At 56.9% G+C, this 19,561-nt stretch overlaps 10 protein-coding genes across 10 annotated transcripts; 4 read left to right on the plus strand and 6 right to left on the minus strand.

The window, feature by feature from the left end:
- Positions 1–172: 172 nt before the first annotated feature.
- W97_07028 (uncharacterized protein) lies at positions 173–3,953 on the minus strand (the record flags this gene model as incomplete). Its single annotated transcript, XM_007784900.1, has 3 exons — positions 173–2,461; positions 2,510–2,772; positions 2,831–3,953. 3 exons carry the CDS (start codon positions 3,951–3,953, stop codon positions 173–175), a joined length of 3,675 nt encoding a protein of 1,224 aa, XP_007783090.1.
- Positions 3,954–5,480: 1,527 nt separating this feature from the next.
- On the plus strand, positions 5,481–6,177 carry W97_07029 (GTP-binding protein rho2; the record flags this gene model as incomplete). Its single annotated transcript, XM_007784901.1, has 2 exons — positions 5,481–5,573; positions 5,695–6,177. 2 exons carry the CDS (start codon positions 5,481–5,483, stop codon positions 6,175–6,177), a joined length of 576 nt encoding a protein of 191 aa, XP_007783091.1.
- A 416-nt stretch (positions 6,178–6,593) lies between these two features.
- On the minus strand, positions 6,594–7,251 carry W97_07030 (uncharacterized protein; the record flags this gene model as incomplete). The annotated part of the gene is made up of 2 exons (XM_007784902.1): positions 6,594–6,970; positions 7,065–7,251. 2 exons carry the CDS (start codon positions 7,249–7,251, stop codon positions 6,594–6,596), a joined length of 564 nt encoding a protein of 187 aa, XP_007783092.1.
- A 382-nt stretch (positions 7,252–7,633) lies between these two features.
- On the plus strand, positions 7,634–9,529 carry W97_07031 (phosphoacetylglucosamine mutase; the record flags this gene model as incomplete). The annotated part of the gene is made up of 3 exons (XM_007784903.1): positions 7,634–7,695; positions 7,917–8,586; positions 8,666–9,529. 3 exons carry the CDS (start codon positions 7,634–7,636, stop codon positions 9,527–9,529), a joined length of 1,596 nt encoding a protein of 531 aa, XP_007783093.1.
- A 463-nt stretch (positions 9,530–9,992) lies between these two features.
- Positions 9,993–11,423, minus strand: W97_07032 (uncharacterized protein; the record flags this gene model as incomplete). The annotated part of the gene is made up of 1 exon (XM_007784904.1): positions 9,993–11,423. The coding sequence occupies one exon, from the start codon at positions 11,421–11,423 to the stop codon at positions 9,993–9,995; it is 1,431 nt and encodes a 476-aa protein (XP_007783094.1).
- Positions 11,424–12,101: 678 nt separating this feature from the next.
- Positions 12,102–13,097, minus strand: W97_07033 (uncharacterized protein; the record flags this gene model as incomplete). The annotated part of the gene is made up of 1 exon (XM_007784905.1): positions 12,102–13,097. One exon carries the CDS (start codon positions 13,095–13,097, stop codon positions 12,102–12,104), a length of 996 nt encoding a protein of 331 aa, XP_007783095.1.
- A 699-nt stretch (positions 13,098–13,796) lies between these two features.
- On the plus strand, positions 13,797–14,810 carry W97_07034 (uncharacterized protein; the record flags this gene model as incomplete). The annotated part of the gene is made up of 2 exons (XM_007784906.1): positions 13,797–13,825; positions 13,874–14,810. The coding sequence occupies 2 exons, from the start codon at positions 13,797–13,799 to the stop codon at positions 14,808–14,810; spliced, it is 966 nt and encodes a 321-aa protein (XP_007783096.1).
- A 385-nt stretch (positions 14,811–15,195) lies between these two features.
- On the minus strand, positions 15,196–16,144 carry W97_07035 (uncharacterized protein; the record flags this gene model as incomplete). The annotated part of the gene is made up of 2 exons (XM_007784907.1): positions 15,196–15,484; positions 15,546–16,144. 2 exons carry the CDS (start codon positions 16,142–16,144, stop codon positions 15,196–15,198), a joined length of 888 nt encoding a protein of 295 aa, XP_007783097.1.
- Positions 16,145–16,592: 448 nt separating this feature from the next.
- W97_07036 (26S protease regulatory subunit 6A) lies at positions 16,593–17,994 on the minus strand (the record flags this gene model as incomplete). Its single annotated transcript, XM_007784908.1, has 3 exons — positions 16,593–17,248; positions 17,304–17,719; positions 17,771–17,994. 3 exons carry the CDS (start codon positions 17,992–17,994, stop codon positions 16,593–16,595), a joined length of 1,296 nt encoding a protein of 431 aa, XP_007783098.1.
- Positions 17,995–18,832: 838 nt separating this feature from the next.
- Positions 18,833–19,393, plus strand: W97_07037 (uncharacterized protein; the record flags this gene model as incomplete). The annotated part of the gene is made up of 1 exon (XM_007784909.1): positions 18,833–19,393. The coding sequence occupies one exon, from the start codon at positions 18,833–18,835 to the stop codon at positions 19,391–19,393; it is 561 nt and encodes a 186-aa protein (XP_007783099.1).
- Positions 19,394–19,561: the final 168 nt, after the last annotated feature.

Genomic DNA, 19,561 nt, shown 5'->3' on the forward strand with positions numbered 1-19,561 from the left:
TAAAGCTACATAGCTACATCAGACACCAGCGTCTCGAACGCTGCGATTAAACTACGCCACAGAAATGCAAGTGGGCGAAGGGAATTCCATGCAGAGCACATGAATGATATCAGTCAAGGTGCGCATAGAATGAGACGCATGCAGAATATTCATCATCGAACCGAAGAGATACCTAAAAGCCGGGTGCGGACACACCTCCTAGAGCCTGGAAAGCCCTTGGGCCGAAAGCTGGCATACTGTGACCGGGTATCGGACTGCCGATTTCTCCCAGCACGCCTGGCGCTCGTCCAATGCTTGGCGTCCCGTTGATGGCCTCATACTTCACCAGCGTGCGATTGCGGTCTCGCTTAAGCTGGAATATTCCTCCACCATTATGCGCGTCGCCTTCCGTCTCGCAGATGTCGAGAAGCTCCTTGAGCTGCACAGGTGCTTCTGACGGCGGGCGCGTGCTCTCAACCTGGCGGTGAACGTCAGAAGCGTCGATGTAGCCCTCCGGGTCACTCTTGGACGCCGCTAGCTGCTTGCACGCTTGGCAGACCATAAGGCGCACTGCGACAGGGCGAGATACGCTGGGACGATGCGGGCCTGGTGAGATACCGATGCCGAACGCGTTGTTGCTTGGCCAGCCAGTGGTTGGGGAAGAACTCCAGTTCGGACCGGCTGATAAACCGGGAGGACCGAATGGTGAACCCCATGTGTTGCCAGCCCCCATAGGCCCAAGCCCGTAAGCATCCATGCGAGGCTGTCCAGGTGCGTCGGGAAACATTGGCGAAGCTCCGAAACCCATCCTTAGTGGTTGTGGCATTCCCGGCGCTCCGGGCGCGACGCTACGGCGCCTAGAATCAGGATGGCTCACTGGGAGTGGCTCCGCATCATCTAGAAGGGCGCTGCTGCCGAGGTGGTTGCTCAGATCATCAACCTCAGCGTCTAATGGCCTTTTGTTCTCTTGAGCCCCTTCCGGTGGCTTGACGCTCGATGGTCGCTGGATCGGTGCTGGTCGTGCGATGGGCTGTGATGGAGGGGCCACTGCTGGAGAGGACATAGCATTCGGCTTGTCGAGCGATGCCGAGTGCTGTCTAGTGTGAGAGTGCATCGGATTTGCCATGCCGAAGCCGGGTGCGCCGTTTCCCACTCCCGGGATTGGAGACGGGAAGCCTGGCGGCGCATCCATAGGGAATCCACGCCCGTGGGACATCATGTTCGGACCGCCCATACCAGGAGGAGGGCCAGGCGGAGGGAAGCCGCGGTACTGAGGTCCCATGGGAGGTACCTGAGGGGGATACATGGGCATGTTGTGGCCCATAGGACCGCGCTGAACAGGCATCATCGGATGCGGAGAGTGTGGGAAGCCATTAATTCCTGGAGGCATGCCCATGAAGCCAACACCAGGCGCACCGTGCATACCAGGAGGAGGTCCAATGGGAGGCATTGGAGATGAAGACTGAGCTGGAGGCTGATGTGGAGTGTTTGTCTGTGGCTGCTGGCTCTGCGGTCTCATTAGTATGGTCTTCGGCTGTATGGGATTTTGCTGCTGCTGAGAAACCATGCTGCTCGGCGAAAGTGACTTGCTAGCTCCCGGAAGGACCTGCGGTGTCTTAGGTGAGGATCCATGGGAGCCCTGCTGCGAGCTTTGGCGCGGCCGATTGGGCGTTGGAGCTTTGGGTATTGATGGCGTTGCGAGCTGCACAAGAGGAGAGGGTTGACCTTGTGAGGATTGCTTCGAGAGGAGCCCTGAAGGTAGAGCAACGGCCGCTGGCTGAGAGGGTCGCTTCTGTATTTGAGGTTTCTGTTGAGCAGCTTGGACCGCTTCTTCTTCTTTCCGTGCTCGCTCTTTGGTCTCTTTCTCGGCTTTTGCCCTCGCCTCACGCTCCTTGCGCTCACGCTCTTCTTGAGCCTTCTTCTCCCTGGCCTCTTTCTCTCTAGCCTCTCGCTCCTCGCGCTCCTTCTTCTTGGCTTCCTCTCGAGCCTTCTTTCCCTGGGCTTTCTGCTCCTGCAACTTTCGCTCCTGTTCCTGCTGGCGCTCGCGTTGCTCCTGAAGCCTCTTCTGCTTGTCGGCTTCTTTGCGTAGCCGATCCTCTTCCTGGGCCTTGCGTTCAGCCTCTTTCTTCTTCCGCTGCTCTTCACGCTTTCGCTTCTGCTCTTCCTGCTTCATTTCTTCGGCAGCCTTGACAGCGGCTTCCTCAGCAAGCTTCTGCTCTTCCTTCCGAGCTTTCTCTTCGGCCTGCTTCTGCTTCTGAAGGGTTTTCTTGTCCTTCTTTTTCTGCGCGTCTCGAGCTTTCTTGGCTTCGCGCTCGATGTCTAGCCGCGATTCTTCTTCCAGCTCCTCAAGGAGCTTCTGTTGCCGCTCCCGTGCCACTTTTTCTCGATAGGCCGTGAGCACTCGCTGCTCGAACATCCGTGCCGCGAAGATCTGGAACATCCTCCGGCCTTCCTCCATCCGTTGTTCCTCGGTCATTGTGTCCTGCACTCAGTTAGAAAACGTCGTCAGCAAAGTAATATAAGGTCGAACCATTTCATCATCCTCTTCGTAGTCGTCGTCGTCGACATAGTCTTCATCGTCTTCATCGTCCTCGTCGTCGTATTCCTCTTCTTGGAAAGGGACATGGTTGTGACCATGCGGATTCGGCAAAGACGAGGGTTGAGCCATCCCAGCCGTTTGGTATTGGGCCTCCTCCTCCCGCTGCATCCGTCGCTCAGCAAGCTGCTCCATCATCTCGATGAACTTCTTGCCGTCGTTCTTCAGGAGGTCATCGGCAACTGTGAGAATGCCACCTGTTATGATATCAGTCTGTCTGTACTCATTGACAAATAACTCAGCCCAGAAACAAACCTTTGACAGTCAAGCTATTACCGAAGTTGAAGAAGTTATCCGCAGGATCGCGAGGCCGATGATACGACTCGTCGTCGCTGAAGTCGTCTTCATCTTCTTCGTCGCAATAGCCCTCCTCGTCGCCCTCGTCATCCTCTTCGTCGTCCTCATCGTCAGGAAGCTCGTGTATCCGGCCCCGAGGGGGATGATGCGAGTGTATAAAGTGGGGCGCACGATCTGGAGGCATCCTTCCCAATCGATCAGCGAACCGTCTCAGCGGAAGCAGCATAGGACCACCGTTTCCGGGGTCCTCTTGGTGATTCGCATACTGTTCTAGTTCCTCATAGTACGCATCGTACAACACCTCTAGCTCCTCCTCTATAGCCGTACGCTTCCGACCGCAAACAGTGCAGCTGCACGAGTGCTTTTGCTGCTCCTTCATTTTTTTGAGCACGGCCTCCTTCTCAATCTTCACCAAGGACTTGCGCTCTTCCTCACTAAGAGAAAGCCAGAATTCCTTGATCCGCTCCCTTTCTTCTTGGGTTGACGTGTTCCATATGCGATCTTTGGAGGTAGCGCTGTGGCGCAACGTGCGTGAGGCAGCCGTAGAGAGCGCTGGCGGCGGCGGAGGTGGTGGCGGAGGTACGAATGAGTGCGACGGGTACGCAGCGGTGCCAGGCGGGTTGTTGTATGCAAGGTGGTGGCCAGCGGGGCGGTTCTTCTTTCTTGGCCGCGTGTTGTCATTAGCCAGCCCGGCGTAGTCATTCGCATAGTGTCCATTGGGACTGGCCAGCCCAGCATCGTACCCATCTCCGTAGTACTGTCCGTCGTCCTCCGTGTAATCCAACTCGTCCTCGAACTCATCGGGATCGTCGAATGCAGGGTCCTCATAGTCCAAGACCTGCTGCGCGGTTTGCGGCAGGGCTGTGTGGTGAGGGTGATGAAGGGTGCTATGGCCTTGCGCAACATAGCCGTTTCGCGAGACCGTGTCAAAGTGATCCGCAGCTTGTCGCGCGGCCTGCTTCGCTCGCCGCTTCTGCTTCTTGCGATTCGTGCCGACGGCACCTGGAGCGCTGCTGGCTGTGACTACGCCGTTACTCTGGGCGGTTGTTGCGGCATTCGGAGCTTTCGTGGTCTGGGCCATGCTGAGGGGTGCGTGTGAGACGGGAACTGGAGGTAGTTGTCAGAAGGCGATTTCAAGGTAAGAGGCTGCGGACAGAGCGGGAATGGCGAGCGGTAGATTGTTCGGCGGAGGGTTGGTGACCGTGGAGGGGCTTTGTTCGAGAGACCGGTCACGTACGTGAGAGAGCGGACTCCGGCAGGACTGCGGCCCCCGGAACTTGGCAGGCGAGGAGCGGAGAGCACTGCTGGAGCGGGGCGGGTCTTGAAGGCGTGTGAGAAGGCGTGTAGGTGTAGGTTTATCGGCGTTCTTTCGTTGTTCAGGTATGGATGGTTGAGAGCGAGGTGGTTCACAGCCTGGGTTTACTTTGCGCCGAGAAGACGGATGCCAAGCCCTGAGCACCGCCGCTTGCAGTACATACCAACAACCGTTTCTTTGCGCCGGACGGTTCAAGCCTCTCATGCAGAGTCTTAACTTAAGCCGCAAACACAACTCCGTCCAATTGAAGAATCTCCGTGTCCCACCTGTTGCGCTGTTCGACACTGCACCGGTCCAGCTATCCAAGCCGCATCGCTCACTGCGGCCTCCCACCCAGATCGCCGCCCCCCAAAAGCACCGCCACTGCCTAGCCTAGTCCAGCCGAGCGCGGTAGAGTAGGTATACGAAGCCCGTGCAAATCCTTGAGTCTTTGGCCAAACATCTCGTCAAGACCTGCGACTCCGTACCACCCATCCAGCAACCTCGTCTCTTGTGTCTGCCGGGTCACCTCCGTCGAGCCTTCATTACCATACACCTGTGCCCACTCGTCCCTGCGTTGAGCCGCTTATCGACACCGAGCCCTACGATTGCATCGCACAACGTCGCCCAGCCCAGTGGGAGCACCGTCTCACACCGACACCGAACCACGACTCGAGATCCAAGTGGGCGGCAGCTTGGCTTAACCCAGGTGCTAGCTGGCGCAGTTCAGCTGCGAAATCGACCTCCTCCTGTATCCGACCGCACCTCAACATCCCGCCCATCGCCTCGACACCGATAACATCATAAACACACTCACTCACACACACCAAGGTCCACAATGGCGCAGAACGGAGAAAGCGTGATGAGGAGGTATGTCAACGTCATGTGCGATCTCCGTGTTGTGTCGTAGTCCTCCTTCTTCGCTTGCTGTGGCCTCCACATTCCCGCTGTCGGGCAAGTTGCCAAGCACACACTGTTGTTCTCTCATCGCCAGAGCCCGTCTTCTTTTTTGAGCTCGCGGCGACTGCCCTCGTCCGTCGTCAACTCAGTGGAGGTACACGCCAAGACATCTGTACTTGGCGCCGTATTTAGCGTCCGCTTGCTTTGGCTCCCGCCATTCTGCCCTAAATCGTTCCAAAAATAGGCCTTGCATGGTTTCCCTTGTCACGGCGTTCATGTCTTGCAGATCTACTTGCCTTCAGGCAAATCTACTTGCCTTCGGAGGACCCTCATTTAATGCGGTTGTGCCTTATCACCCACGTTCCCTCCTAGACATGCTCTTCAGAGCTGCCAACAGCGTTATATGCTAACAATATGGCACTGCGTAGGAAGCTAGTTATCATCGGAGATGGTGCGTGCGGAAAGACGAGTCTACTGAGCGTCTTCACACTAGGCTACTTCCCCACGGTAAGTGCTGACGGCCTTTCGTCAAGGTACAAGACACCTAGCTGACCGATGACCTAGCGATACGTATGTCCATCAGACTGCAATCTCACCGCCTCGCAGAGTTCTGACACATCGAGGATAGGTCCCTACAGTTTTCGAAAACTACGTGACCGACTGCCGTGTGGACGGTAAATCAGTACAGCTCGCGCTATGGGACACGGCTGGACAGGAAGACTACGAACGCCTACGGCCGCTCGCGTACTCGAAGGCACACGTGATCCTCATCGGCTTCTCCGTCGACACTCCCGACTCGCTCGAGAACGTCAAGCACAAGTGGGCGGAAGAAGCGCGTGAGCGCTGCCCGGGCGTGCCCATTATCCTTGTCGGCTTGAAGAAAGACCTAAGAGACGATCCGGCCGCGCAGGAGGAGATGAGGAAGAAGAGCTTGAGATTTACCAGCGTCAAGCAAGGGAACGACATGAAGGAAGAGATCGGAGCGAGGAAGTACCTCGAGTGCTCTTCGCTTACGGGCGACGGTGTCGACGACGTCTTTGAGGCTGCCACGAGGGCAGCTTTGCTTGCACAAGACAAACAGGAGGGCGGTGGCTGCTGCGTCATCTTATGAGCTTGAAGCGTTTTGCTTGTCGGACCTGCATGGCTGGTGTTGGGTGCTTTTGAACGGCGTTCCGAGGCGCGCCGGGAAAAGCATTGGGTCTGTTGCGTAATGATACCACACGCTCCTTTTCTTAGTTGAGAGTCTCCTTCATTGCACATTTTGCAGCATCAAGTACTCGGCATGGAAATTTAGCTGCGTGGACAGATAGCTATGCATCAGTAGTACAGTACATTTACAGAATCTAAAGACTTGGTCATAAAACACCCAATCGTTGTACAATCGCTTGACGAGCTGTGACCAACCCCTATTCTAAGCATACTATACAATCCATCGCCGAGAGCCTGCACTTCTAACTCCTCACCACCGGCACCAGCACCCGCACCCATCTCTTCCAGCTCGCCCACAGCTCATCCACTCCCCCACCTCTACCGCGTCCACCCATGATTCCACCCCTCCCGGCTCGGATAGTCCACCTGCATGCGCGCATACTCGATCGGCACGCCCGCCCAAACACCCTTCTTCTCCATCGCGACTCTATACAGCCTGCCCAGCTCCTTCCCCATCGTACCCCCCGGCGTTCCAGCGCTGGCAGGCATGCCATCGTCCCCGATCAGGCGCAGCGCCTCGCACGCGTCCCGCATGCTGTTGTACTGCCGCTCGAGCTCGAGTTCGTGGGCGCGCCGGGAGGCCGCTTTGTGGAGCTGCCATGCGCGGTGGATGGTCCAGTGGCGGAGGGCGCGGAGGCGGGAGAGGCGGAGGGGACGGGGGTTGAGCGGGTGGCGGAGGTGGTATTGGATCGCGGCTGTGGGAGGGAGGTGTTAGCTGCGGATGTCTGAGGACAGAGAGGGGGAACAAGGGGATAGGGCGGCGGATGGGAAGAGCCGAGGGAGGCTGACTTATGCGGATGTCTTTCTTTTGCTCGCCCTTCTTGCTGCGTTTGAGGAGGGGAGCGGTGGTGGAGAAGAGGGCGGTTTGGGAGCTTCGGGGGTGTATTGGCCGCGCGGGAGAGAGGAGAGGCGTTGTTCGGCGGGAGAGGCAGCGGAAGGTTGGCCGGAAGGCCGGTATTATAGCGGAGGTCCTCATACTGTGATGATTGATGTGGGGGATTTAACCGTGTGTCCCTGGTCGAGCTCGTTGCCGTTGGACCTCGCGATGTCGGACATCGATGGAGATGATACAGTACTGAAAAGGATGGATTCAATACGATACAGCGCTAGGTGGCAAGAGGTAAGGCTAGCCGGTCGCCATGCGCGCCATGCGCGGCTTGCGGGTGTGAAACTGGCACGGCTGGCTCTCCCGTCAGCCCTGCAGCAGACCCCAGATTTTTCCACGCTTGGGCCGCTGGATGACTGATTGCGCCGCACTTTCTTTGTTTGACCCATCCCATTCCGTTTCGTTCTCTAGTTCTTTCCTCTTTGCCGTTTTCTTCTTTCAATCAAAATCGGTAGTGGACACAATGGCGACCATGGACCCCAAGAAGCTGGTTGAGGGCTCTGCGAAGCATCCGCAGCCGGGCAAGGTGTTTCAGTATGGTACTGCTGGGGTGAGTTCTGCAGCCTTGTTTGCTCTGAGTATCTCCTGAGCACTGTTCAATATTCGGATACACTCCTGATACTGCCACGATCTGTTACACATCATTAAAGAGGCCGATTGGCTAACATACTCGCATCCAGTTCCGCATGAAAGCGTGAGTCGAGCTCAATCCACCGCTGCCTTCCCCCAGTCAGCGCGGCTGACACACCCAACAGCAACCTCCTAGACTCGGTCGTATACCGCGTCGGTCTCCTCGCAGCCCTGCGCTCGCGAAAGCTCAATGGCCAGACCATCGGAGTCATGATCACGGCCTCGCACAATCCGCCCGAAGACAATGGCGTCAAGCTCGTTGACCCAATGGGCGAGATGCTGGAGGCATCGTGGGAGGCTTACGCTACTCTGCTCGCCAACGCCGCGACGGACGAAGCGCTGCTGGAGCTGTACAAGAAGCTGTCGAGCGATCTCAAGATCAACGGCGAGGCTCCCGCACGGGTTATCTTCGCTCGGGACACACGCGCTTCTGGCTCAAGGCTTGTGGGGTGTCTCGTCGACGCGCTCGATGCTGCTGGAGCGGAACATACGGATTTTAAGTTTCTGACCACACCGCAATTACATTACCTGGTTCGTTGCGTGAATACAAAGGGCACGCAATATGAGTACGGAGATGTTAGCGAGCAGGGATACTATGAGAAGATTGCCTCGGCGTTCAAGCGGGCAATGAAACACAGGAAATCTAGTGGCGCCGTCACGGTTGACTGCGCGAACGGAGTCGGTGGCCCAAAGCTCAAGGAGCTGCTCAAGTACCTGCCAACCAAGGCCGAGGGCGGCGTTGACATCAAGGTCATCAACGACGACGTTGTCAAGCCTGAGAACCTCAATGTGCAGGTGAGGAAAAATGCCAACCAGAAACTTCCTTGTGCCGCCACATATGAAGCGCAGGCCCCAGCTGACCAAACCTCCCCAGTGCGGCGCCGACTTCGTCAAAACCAACCAACGCGCGCCTCCCTCCTCCTCCGCGAAGCCCCTCGAGCGCTGCGCCTCCCTCGACGGCGACGCCGACCGCGTAGTCTACTACTTCACCTCAGACGAAAACACCTTCCGCCTGCTCGACGGCGACCGCATCGCCACGCTCGCGGCCTCCTTCCTCGGAGACCTAGGCCGCCAGTCCGGACTCGCCGAGCAGCTCAAGATCGGCGTAGTGCAGACCGCGTACGCCAACGGGGCCAGCACGCAGTACGTCGAGGCGAACCTCAAGCTGCCCGTCATCTGCACGCCCACGGGCGTCAAGCACCTGCACCACGCGGCCACGCGCTTCGACATCGGCGTCTACTTCGAGGCCAACGGCCACGGCACGGTGCTGTTTTCGCCCGCTGCCCTCAAGGCCATCGCGACCCATGAGCCGCGGAGCCCCGCGCAGCAGGCCGCGCTGGAGACGCTGCAGGCGCTGACGGAGCTCATCAACCAGACGGTAGGGGACGCGCTGTCGGACCTGCTGCTCGTCGAGGTGATTCTCGCGCACAAGAACTGGGGCATGCGGGAGTGGCTGGATACGTATGTTGATTTGCCCAACAGGCTTGTACGAGTTGAGGTCAGGGATCGGAATATGTTTGTTGCGGTGGATGCGGAGAGGAGGCTTGAGAGCCCACTGGGGGCGCAGGCGGAGATCGATAAGCTGGTTGGGAAGTATAAGCAGGGAAGGAGCTTTGCGAGGGCGAGCGGGACCGAGGATGCGGTCAGGGTGTATGCGGAGGCGGCGACGAGGGGCGAGGCGGATGATTTGGCGGGGAAGGTCGCGAATGTTGTTCGCCAGTTCGGAGCGGCGGCTTGAGGGGGGCACGCCATCAAGCAGAACATTTGCAGATCAGAGAGGTGGAAGGATGCTTGTGCGGTCACATCGGGCGTAGCACCCGGCGGCAAGTGGATGTGTTTGGACTGCGGGTTATGACGCTTGTTGATGACTCTTTATGGGGAGGTAGGAGTTCTACGGCATCAAAAAGTGTTTGGATCTAGAAAACAGGCGAAGGTTGGCATATTGCAATCATTTAGCGGCTGCATAGCTGTAGGTATCTTTATCGTCTCCTTCATTGGCATGTCGTTCAAGAACTTTAGACTTCGCTACCGTCTAATATCTGGCTTCGCCATGGCTATGCAACAGAACTTGAAAGCAAGAAAACGCACCATTCCCAAGCTGCTTGTACAAGAGAACATAAGGAGAGCATGACGGATCCCAACCGTTACCCAGAGCTGTTGTGCATCCCGGCGTTATGCAATGCGTATGGAAACCAAACACCTCAATAGAAGAAGGTAGCACCACCAACTTGGTAGCTACCGCCGCGTCCCCGCCCATGTCCACCGGCTCCAGCGCTACCGTCCCCACGACGATCCTGAGCATTGTTTCCCCGATCACCGCCTCCGTGGCCAAATCCAAGGGCCTGTATGTTGCCGACACTTGGATAAATCTGGACATCGGCAGCCGGCTGAGGAGCTATGTATCCAGCACCAGCTCCATACCCAGGACCGGCAGCAGCGCCGACGTTCACCACAACAAGGACGGGTGGGGCGTGAGGGTGTGCAGCGGTAGTCGGTTGGAGAGCGCCCCCCTGCTGGCGGAGATGGTACGGGTGAATCTGATACCCGATTCCATGGGTTGCTCGAACATCTCCTGGATGCACGTAGTGCTGGTAGCCTGTAAATTCCGGCTGATGGACGTACTGCGCGTAATTCCCCGTCACTGGCCCCGCCGGTGTCCCCAGGATGGGCAGATGTCGTCGTGGTCGGGGAGGCTGGTAAGGCACGAGAGCTTGTGAAGTCTGCTCAGCTTGTCGTGCTTCTTGCACCTGGCGATCTTGCTGAGCCTGAAGCTGTGGATCCCTGTACCCATCGGGGAGACGAAGATACTGTCTTCCAGCCGGCAGATCAAAATGAGGGTCGCCGTGGATGTAGAAATGCGTCCGATCATGAGGGAGACCAGGAATCGGCGCCGTATCTGAGCGCAATAGCCTGCCGTTGCTATCGCGAAGAGGCACGAGCCAGTGCTCAGGGGACGGAGATGGGTCGTTGGCGGCTTGACGAGAGGTACCGGCCACAGGTGGTTGAGAGACATGTCCGACCTCAGGGGCTTGGTCGTCGGCGGGGACAGCTGGTAGATCACACGCCGGTAGGGAGCTAGGAGGCGCAAGGGGAGCGTTCCTGAACTCGTCGGCCCACGTTGGAAAGGCAAGAACGTTCCATACTGGCGGTTCAAAGCCTGGCGGCGGCCTCACGAAGGCGCTCCGTGCGCTCTCGAAGACTTGTCTCGCATCCCGAATTGAGTAGTGAGTGCCGGCTGTGGCGATGCCGGCGAGGCGAGTCTGACGCGCGAATGTGACAGGATTGTAGACGAAGACATCGTAAAGGGGCTCCGGAACCGGTTCTCCGAACATCCTCGCCGTGATTTCCTCCCGCACCATCTCATCATGATCCTCTATGGTGTCCACCGCACCATGAAGGGCCACAATCGGCGGCTGTCCAACCTTCTCTTCGTGCTTCGAGCACGCGCGACAGAACCAGACACCAGGGTCGTGGAGCTCGATGGTATGCTTGGCATGGCCCGCGATTTCCGGGAATTGGGAGACTGGCGGCCACTCTCTACGTGACGTTGCTGAGCTCGTGCCGCAACCCCAGAAGCCGACGATGTCGGAGTGTCCACACTCCTTGAAGTGGTGCCTGATGTGGAGACACATGTTGCTTCGTGAGCTTGGTGTGGAGGGAGAAAGAAGGCGGATGTGGACAAAGAGAGAGCGAGAAAGTTCGGGGTGACTCGGTAGCTTGCTGCTGGCGAGACCTGCGGCTGGATAGTTGACTTGCAGCGAGTGAGAGAGAAGACGAATGCGTAGAGAACGGCAGTGAGAAGCTTCCAGACGTGTTTTCGACTAAGTGCGGATGAGACGAAAACAGTAGAGAATGAACAGCGGAAGAAAGAATTTGTGTGGATGCTGTCGGCTAAAATCTTGTGTTATCATATCGCCTGGGCCGGTGAAGGCCAGGACGATAGTGAAGCAAATTTACTAACTCACGCAGGGTCTTGGCACCCATGGCGAGAGGCAAGTGAAATGAGGGAGTATTTAGCGCCGCTGGCTGGAAAGGCATTTCTTCTCCTAGAACCTAGCAGTAGTACCGGTGTCTATACCGCTGTCCTTCGCGGAACTGGAGTGGCAAGCTGGTGGAGATAGTTCCTTGCCGTGAGATCTTGAGAAGGACACTATATAGTAAGGGCATCAGGATTGCTTTACTACAACGTCGACACGGCAGGTGACCTGGATGTCCATGAGTGCATAGCAAGCCTTGACCGCAAGCTGATTTCCTTCGTTTGATGCGTGCTTGTTGCAAGTCACGACGCTGGAATATTTTGTCATATCTCTTTACTTTCCCACTCTTTCTTGCCATTGGTCAATCTGGAGATCGAATCTTCTGTCTCCTTTTCCCACCTCTATCGGGTCTCCTTCCTCGTCGGTCCGTGTTCTTTCAACATAAGTCACCTTTCCTTGGCTGTCACAAAGCACAACAGTCTGTTTCTGGGTCCCGTAGATCCCGCTGGTCACCTCGATCCGTTGCTGGCTCTTGGCAGCAGCAACCTCGTCCGCACTCTTCCCGTTTAATTCATCGCCCCCAACAGGTGGAATGAAGATGCTGTTTCTCAGTTCCCGAATATAGGTCTCCCACTCTTCTCCATGCTTCTTCTTGGGCAGCGTGTCGATGCTCAACACATGGAACAGTCTCTTGATCAATGCATTTTGACTTTCTCCTTTCTGTACACTCTCGTCGATGGCGGACTTGAGCTCTTCCTCCCCTTGCACAACCTTGGGCCATGAGCGATCTCCGTACCATGAATTGCTTAGGGCATGAGTCTCGTCCCGCTCGCCGCAAACCCAGATAAGGCCTTCGACATCAGGGGTCCTGTTCGAAACAATAGCCAGGCCTTTCTTCTTGGTCGGCTCGTTTCCCTCTCCCCCTCTACGGATGACATCTTGCAGCTTCCCAAAGAGCAACGAGAACCCGCCAACACCCTGCACACCGTCCTCTTCCACAAGCCTCTTCGCAAACTCCTCCGTGCTTTCATCGGAGTCAGGTGGCGAAAGCAGGAACGAGTTGACAATCGCGCCACGGCTCTTCTTGCCCTCAACGATGGCCTGGTCTTCTTCGCGGAAGTTTGTGAGCACAGCGATACGCCCTTGACGCGTGACGCCGAGCCAGGTACCATGGGCCGCGCGGTGGAGATCCCAGCCTCCGAGGACATGCTCGTTAGGAGATGACCACCAGCTGGCAACGTGGGTCGGGCGGCCGAGGTACTCATCGCGGTTGCTGATGAGGATAAAGGGGTACTCCGGGTGAGCGGTGGAAAATACCGCGATGCACATGGTGACTGTGATGAGGAGGTCCGCGAGAGGCAAACCAACTGGTAGGGGAGGAAAGCCTGATCAGTACCGCCGGTCGGTGCAAGTGGATGCAACTAGCTGGAAGCCTACTCAAGAGAGGGACTTGGAAGGGTTTAAATGCTGGAGGTCGTGGCCCTAAGGATGCCTGCTGGTGCGCTCAATGAGTCACAAGATAGACAAGGCTCGCTTTCCGATGGCTCCACCAAAGCCGGGGTCGTCCGTACCTGGCCGCGCTGATTGTGCCGGTTGTGCCGGTCGTAGAGGAGGAAGGCACGCTATTGAAGACGATATAGAAGTTCTCTCCGTAGTTGTAGATGTTCATCTGCTCCACGATCTCACCTCCCAACGACGATGAGCACCGAACTTTTTCTGAAACTGGTCCTCGTTGTAACTTTCCCCCTGATCTGGCCGCTTTGGCTCTTTGTCGGCTTGCCGTTTATACTCGTTACTGCCCGGCGTGAGGAGAAGGAACGGCAGCGGTCATACGCGGAAACGGCAGCGGAATACCAGCGCCGCACAGGCCGCCAAGCTCCGCCCTACGACACCCGCCGCCCCCCGTACTGCTGAGGACAGATCACGTGAGCCGCACCGCCTGACTCGTCATCACTTTGGTAGCTTGAAGTCTAACAAGAGCCATGTCGTGCTGATCATGTAGCTGTCTTCTACAGTACCTAGATCAAAATGTTCGACATACTCCCCAACCTCCTCACGTAAGTGTATACAGTGCTGTGTTCCAACAAAGCTAACCATCCTTTCAGCACCGTCCTAACCATCCTCCTTCCGATATACGCCTCGTACAAAGCCCTCCGTACCTCCGACCCCGCGCAACTAACCCCATGGCTCATGTACTGGGTGATCGTCTCCCTAATCAACACCGTTGAATCCACCTTCTGGATCATAACCTGGGTCCCCTTCTACGCCTACATCCGGCTCGCGCTGGGCCTTTACCTCGTCGCGCCAGGCAAGCAAGGCGCCACCTTCCTCTACACCACCTACGTGCACCCCTTCTTCGAGGACCACGAGCGCGAGATCGACGAGTGGATCAGCCAAGCCCACGACAAGGCCAAGGCCGCGGGCCTGCAGTACATGAAGCAGGCGATCGAGTGGGCGAAAGTCAATGTGCTGGGCATGCAGCCGAAGCCGCCGAGCCCGCCGCCCAGCAGGCATGTGAGCTATACGCAGGCGCTGCTATCGCGGTTCAATCTGCCGTCTGCGAGGGAGGGTCTCGCGGCGCCGGCGGGAGACTTTTATGCTCTGCTGTCTACGGCGCTGCAGACGACGACGGCTTCAGGCGGCAGCAGGGATGTGCAGGCTGAAAGCTTGAGCAACAGTGGCACACTGATACCGTCGCATCTGGACTCCATGGAAGACAGGATGTCCTATGTCGCAGCACAAAGGGAGAGGCTGCGGGTGCTGCTGCAGGCTTTCGACAACGAGGCGGACAACCTGTCGTCTGGTCCGTCGCGGGAATCTCCTGAGGAGAGACGTACGGAGGGAATGGCCAAGAGTAGGAGCGAGCTCGACTTCGACAAGATCGAGCGCGACGAAGCGGCAGAGGGCAGACGGGGGAGCCGCACGGCCAGTGGTGGGTGGATGCCGTGGAATTGGGGTGCAAGAGCTGTGCCGAGTGCGCCATATCCGACACGACCAGAGGACCGGCAGGGTAGTGGCAGGTCGACTGGGCTTGAGTATTGATGATCGTTCGATGGTGCATGACTTCACGAGGTATGGATAACACTGGCGCTAAGGTCAGCGGCGTTGCTTTGGGGCTGTATAGTTGCTTGATATGTGGCAGCAACGAGTGGGAAGTCCAGCAACGGATGACTCGCAACTACGACCGGAGGAGAGTCTTTTCTGCAGTGTCTATAGTCGCCTAATCAACATATGGTCTGCTTGACGTTCCTAGCAACAGGCTTGAACACCTACTGCCCATGCCCTATTGTACAACCGCCTCCAGTGGAGTATAATTTCAACATCTTACATGCTCTTGAGCCCAAATAGGCTCTCTACACTTCCACCGTCTCTCAAGCTCCAACGTCTATCCCATTAACCGGTCGACGCTTATCGTCCCAGACGCTTCTCAAAACGCACCCGACGCACTTGACTTGACCTCCTTGAATGGATACCTCACTTCATCGTCCTTCCTCAAAACAATCTTCTTTCTCTTCTTGTTAACCACATGCTCAACCCAGATCTCCTTGCTGTGCTCCTTCATGAAGCTCTTGATAAACCGCGGATCCCACAGCTCGCTCGCCACGCCCAAATCCTTGCAGCAGCGCATCAACGCGTTCGACTTGCAGCCCTCGGTCGCGGTAGGTATGCCCTCAGGATCAAAGTACTGCTGCTCGCCGCGAGCTATCGACACAAGTCTGCCCACCCACCCTAGTCAGCCAAACCCCCCTACGCGCTCACAACGTGGACAAAACATACCTCCCTCCAGCCACAAGCCCATACTCCCTCGTCACACTCCTCCCCGTAACAATCGTCTCCCCCCTCGGCGCCAGCCCCCACCCACCAGGCCCAAACGCCCGATTCAGAATCCTTCGATACTTGATCTCCGGCAGATAAATAATCCCGTCCGGCTTGACCTCGATGTCGTCCACCGGGATGGGCTGGAGCAGCGCCTCCTGCGCCTCGGGGCTGAACGGCGACGCCGAGAGCCCGTGGAACGAGCGCGCCCAGTCGACCTGCTTGCTGTTTTCGTCCACGACGGTCGGCTCGTCGGAGAGGCCGTCGGTTAGGGAGCGTAGGTTCTCGGATGGAGTTGAGGCGGCCGTGTTGCGCGCTGTAGGCGGCGCGGCAACTGGAGATGGTACGGTGTGGGGTCTTACGGGCGCGGAAGGAGGTCTGCTGGTGGGTCCTGAGGGGCCTTTGCTGATGGGAGTAGATGCCGTGGAGGGTTTGGGCTGGGCGGCTGCGGTTTGGAGGGTGCGGCGGGTGGTGGAGAAGGGACAGACAGAAGGACAGCAGGACTTGCGTGGAGTTCGGAGCAGAGGGGATAGGCTTGCGCCTGCTCTCCGTGCGGACATGGTGGGTTTTGTGGATGGTTGTATGTTGCGGTAACGGGAGAAGCTCAAGATTGGCGCGACTCGGCAAATGTCTGGACGGCGCTCAGGCGCTCAGGCAGCGATGCCGTGCAATAAATTCAATCTAGATGGAGACGCGCGTCTAAACGAGTGTATGGTAATCTCGTGAGTCTTGTAAATGTTTTCTGCTACTTCATTACTGATACGAAGCATTCTCGGTACTATCACGGGATTGAGTTGCTATCCTCTTGTGTGCTCCTCCTCTCGCTGACAACTTCAGTCGACAATATCACTGGAGGTGAGCAGTGTATGAGTCGGACAGTAGTCGATTATTCTACAATAACTGCCCACTACGCCATGCCGAGCTCTATAATGCTTGGTGATACTATGGTGCTCTCCGTGCCTCGTATAAATCCAGAAACGCCTCGCTGCTAGCCCAGTTCCTTCCCAATCAAGCAATGAAATTGACCACGGAAGTCTTCTTAGCTTGTACTTCCGCAATAGCGTCCACATAGTGCTCGTGACTGATCTTCGACTGCCCTGCCCTCAGCGCTATCATGCCTGCCTCTACGCACACAGCCTTCAGCTGTGCTCCGCCAAACTCATCTGTGCTTCTTGCTAACTCAGGCCAGTTGACAGCCTCATCCACCGTCATCTTCCTGCTGTGTATCCGTAGGATCTGTGCTCTAGCTTCCTCGTTGGGTAACGGGAACTCGATTTTCCTATCTAGACGGCCGGAACGGAGGAGAGCGGGATCCAACACGTCAACGCGGTTGGTGGCGGCAAGTACCTTGACCCGATCATCGGAGGCAAAGCCGTCAAGCTGGTTGAGGAGCTCCAACATTGTCCGTTGCACTTCTCGGTCGCCGGACTTCTCGGAGTCGAAGCGCTTTGTTCCAATAGCGTCCAACTCATCGATGAAGATGATTGAGGGAGCCTTCTCCTTGGCTAGGGCGAAGCAGTCGCGGACGAGCTTTGCACCATCACCTATGAACATCTGTACGAGTTGTGGGCCGGCGAGCTTGAGGAACGTGGCGTCGGTCTGGGCGGCGCAGGCTCGCGCGAGGAGGGTCTTGCCGGTACCTGGAGGACCGTACATTAGGGCGCCTGTGAAGCCTCAGTCAGCAAGTCCGATGTGCAAACGGTGACAGTGTAGTCTCACCTTTGGGAGCCTTGATGCCGATCTTCTTGAACCGATCAGCCTCTTTCATCGGCCACACCACAGCCTCTACGAGCTCCTCTATCTGTTTGTCCAGGCCTCCGACATCTGAGTACTTCTCCGTCGGCTTCTCGTCTACCTCCATCGCCTTCACTCTGCTGTCGTACTCAGCGGGAAGAGTGTCGAGGACTAGGTAGGAGTCCTTGTTAACGCCGATGAGATCGCCTGGCTTCAGCTTCTCGTGGTCGACCAGGCCTATCAGAGGCAAGAAGATGGTCTGTCGGGTGGATGTCTTAATGACGGCGGATTTGCCTACTCGGGTAGCGTCGAGGTCGATGTTTGCACCCTCTTCTGCTGCTTCGGCCGTGACGTCTAGGTCAAGGATTTCAACGACATTACCCACAAGGTACGGCAGTTGTCTGTCATTGGAGGGTTAGCCACTGTCTTCAAGAGACTGTTCTTGGACATACCTGTTGTTCTCTATCTTGTCCTGATTGTCCTTGATCTTCTCATGCATGGCGGCTTTCTCATGCGTTAACCGCTGGTGCTCGCTCTTCATGATCCGCATATCGTTCTCAAGCAGCCGCCGCCTTGCGATGATGTCTCGCGTGCTGGAGTTGAGGATCTCCGGGTCGAGCAGGCTCTGCTCCTCCTCACCCTCCTTCAGGTCGTCGAGCTCTTCCAGGGATGCCATGGGTTTCTAGAAGTATTGCTTCCGGGGGTATGCGAGGGATGCAGATGTAAAGAGGCGGCGATATGTTGTTGTGTCAAGTGAGGAAGCTTAGAGTACCTTGAGCATCTATCTGAGCTTAGCTCCGGTAAGTTACGGGCTTACCTAAGCGCGACGCGACATCACGCACGTGATCATTCACCTTTCGAGTGTGCAAAGACGATTCATATACCTCACTCCATTACCACTACTAAGCGGAAAGGAGAGCCAGTAGTACGGGATCCTGGTCATTCCGTTATACGACTAGTGAGATTAACCCATGAATGGGTACCGCGTTGGAGGCTTCACACTGAGCCGCACACCACCCAGCCATCGTGGTAGATAACGGGTGTTAGTGATGAAGAAGGAATGGGGATGGAGAGTTTTGCAGCACAATTATTTCACTTCGGCTCCTCTATTCACGGCCTTATCTCGTTCTTTTCCTTTGGCATGGAATTCGGTAAGGTGCTCTGAGAGCCTGCCATCGTGCGGTGTTGAGCAGCATGCTGAATGCTGATCTACTACGAAAGGAAGCACGCCTTGATTCTATGTTTATCGTGTGCTTGTTCCTATATTCTAAATAGCTTTTGCCAACGTGTCCTCTTTCTTGTATGCGGTAAGCTGCTACGGTTTTCATGTTCGAGGTAAGTTATATTTTTCTAGTAGCATAGAACCACAACCTCCTGCAACAAGTCGCCAAACTTCTTCTCACAACGCAGTCCTCTTGTAGGTGAACAGTCCAAGCCAGACCGTTTCCTTAGGCTCGTCAATATGAATCTACAAAACGATGTTTCGTCAATACACAACCACCCCGCCAGCCAGAATGCCGCCACCATCGGCACCTCCAGTCTCGCCAACTACTCAACCCACCTCCATGGTTGAGCCGGACGCTAGCGAAAGTTTCGCCCTTGAAGAATCCTCCAGCAAAGACGCCGCCAGCGAGGGCGCCGCCAGCAAAGCCGGTCAAGAGGGCCCAACGCCTCAACTCGCGCTCATCTTGCGCCAAGCCCCTGACCGCATCCCAGCACTTTCTAAGCAGGAACTCTTAGGCTGCATCTTCAAGACCCTCCTCACCGAATACGCCAGACGGGACCGGATCCAGGTCCAGCACTCCAAGTCCCCGTCAGAGCGCGAGATTTGGCAGGCAATGATGACCGAGCAGGCAGCCCGCGACGAAGAACTATCGCGCCGCCTAGCCGGGCGCGACAGTTCCGCCGCCGTCGGCTCGTCAGAGGGAGATGTGGACATGAACGCATTGCTCCAGGAGCTGGAGATCCGAGACACGACGTTGTTCGCCTCCCGCAACCAGAGGCAACAGTTTCGCCTGGGACAAACCGGCCACGGAAGAGGACTTCTACGCGCTGCTCGCCGAGTGGGAGGCTGATGAACGCCTAAGGACATGGCACTGCTTGGTCGGCTCGGGCTCGTCCGCCACGACGCGGTCTTGTGTCGAGTTTGTGGCGCCTCGTCCGGGCTATCATGCTCGCCTTCCGGTTTCTCGGGGGTTTCGGGCTCGTCGGAGTCGTCGCTGTTGGCAGTGGCTGAAGGGGGG

The sequence above is a fragment of the Coniosporium apollinis genome (assembly GCF_000281105.1).
Source record: "Coniosporium apollinis CBS 100218 chromosome Unknown supercont1.37, whole genome shotgun sequence".
Classification (NCBI taxonomy): Eukaryota; Fungi; Ascomycota; class Dothideomycetes; genus Coniosporium; species Coniosporium apollinis.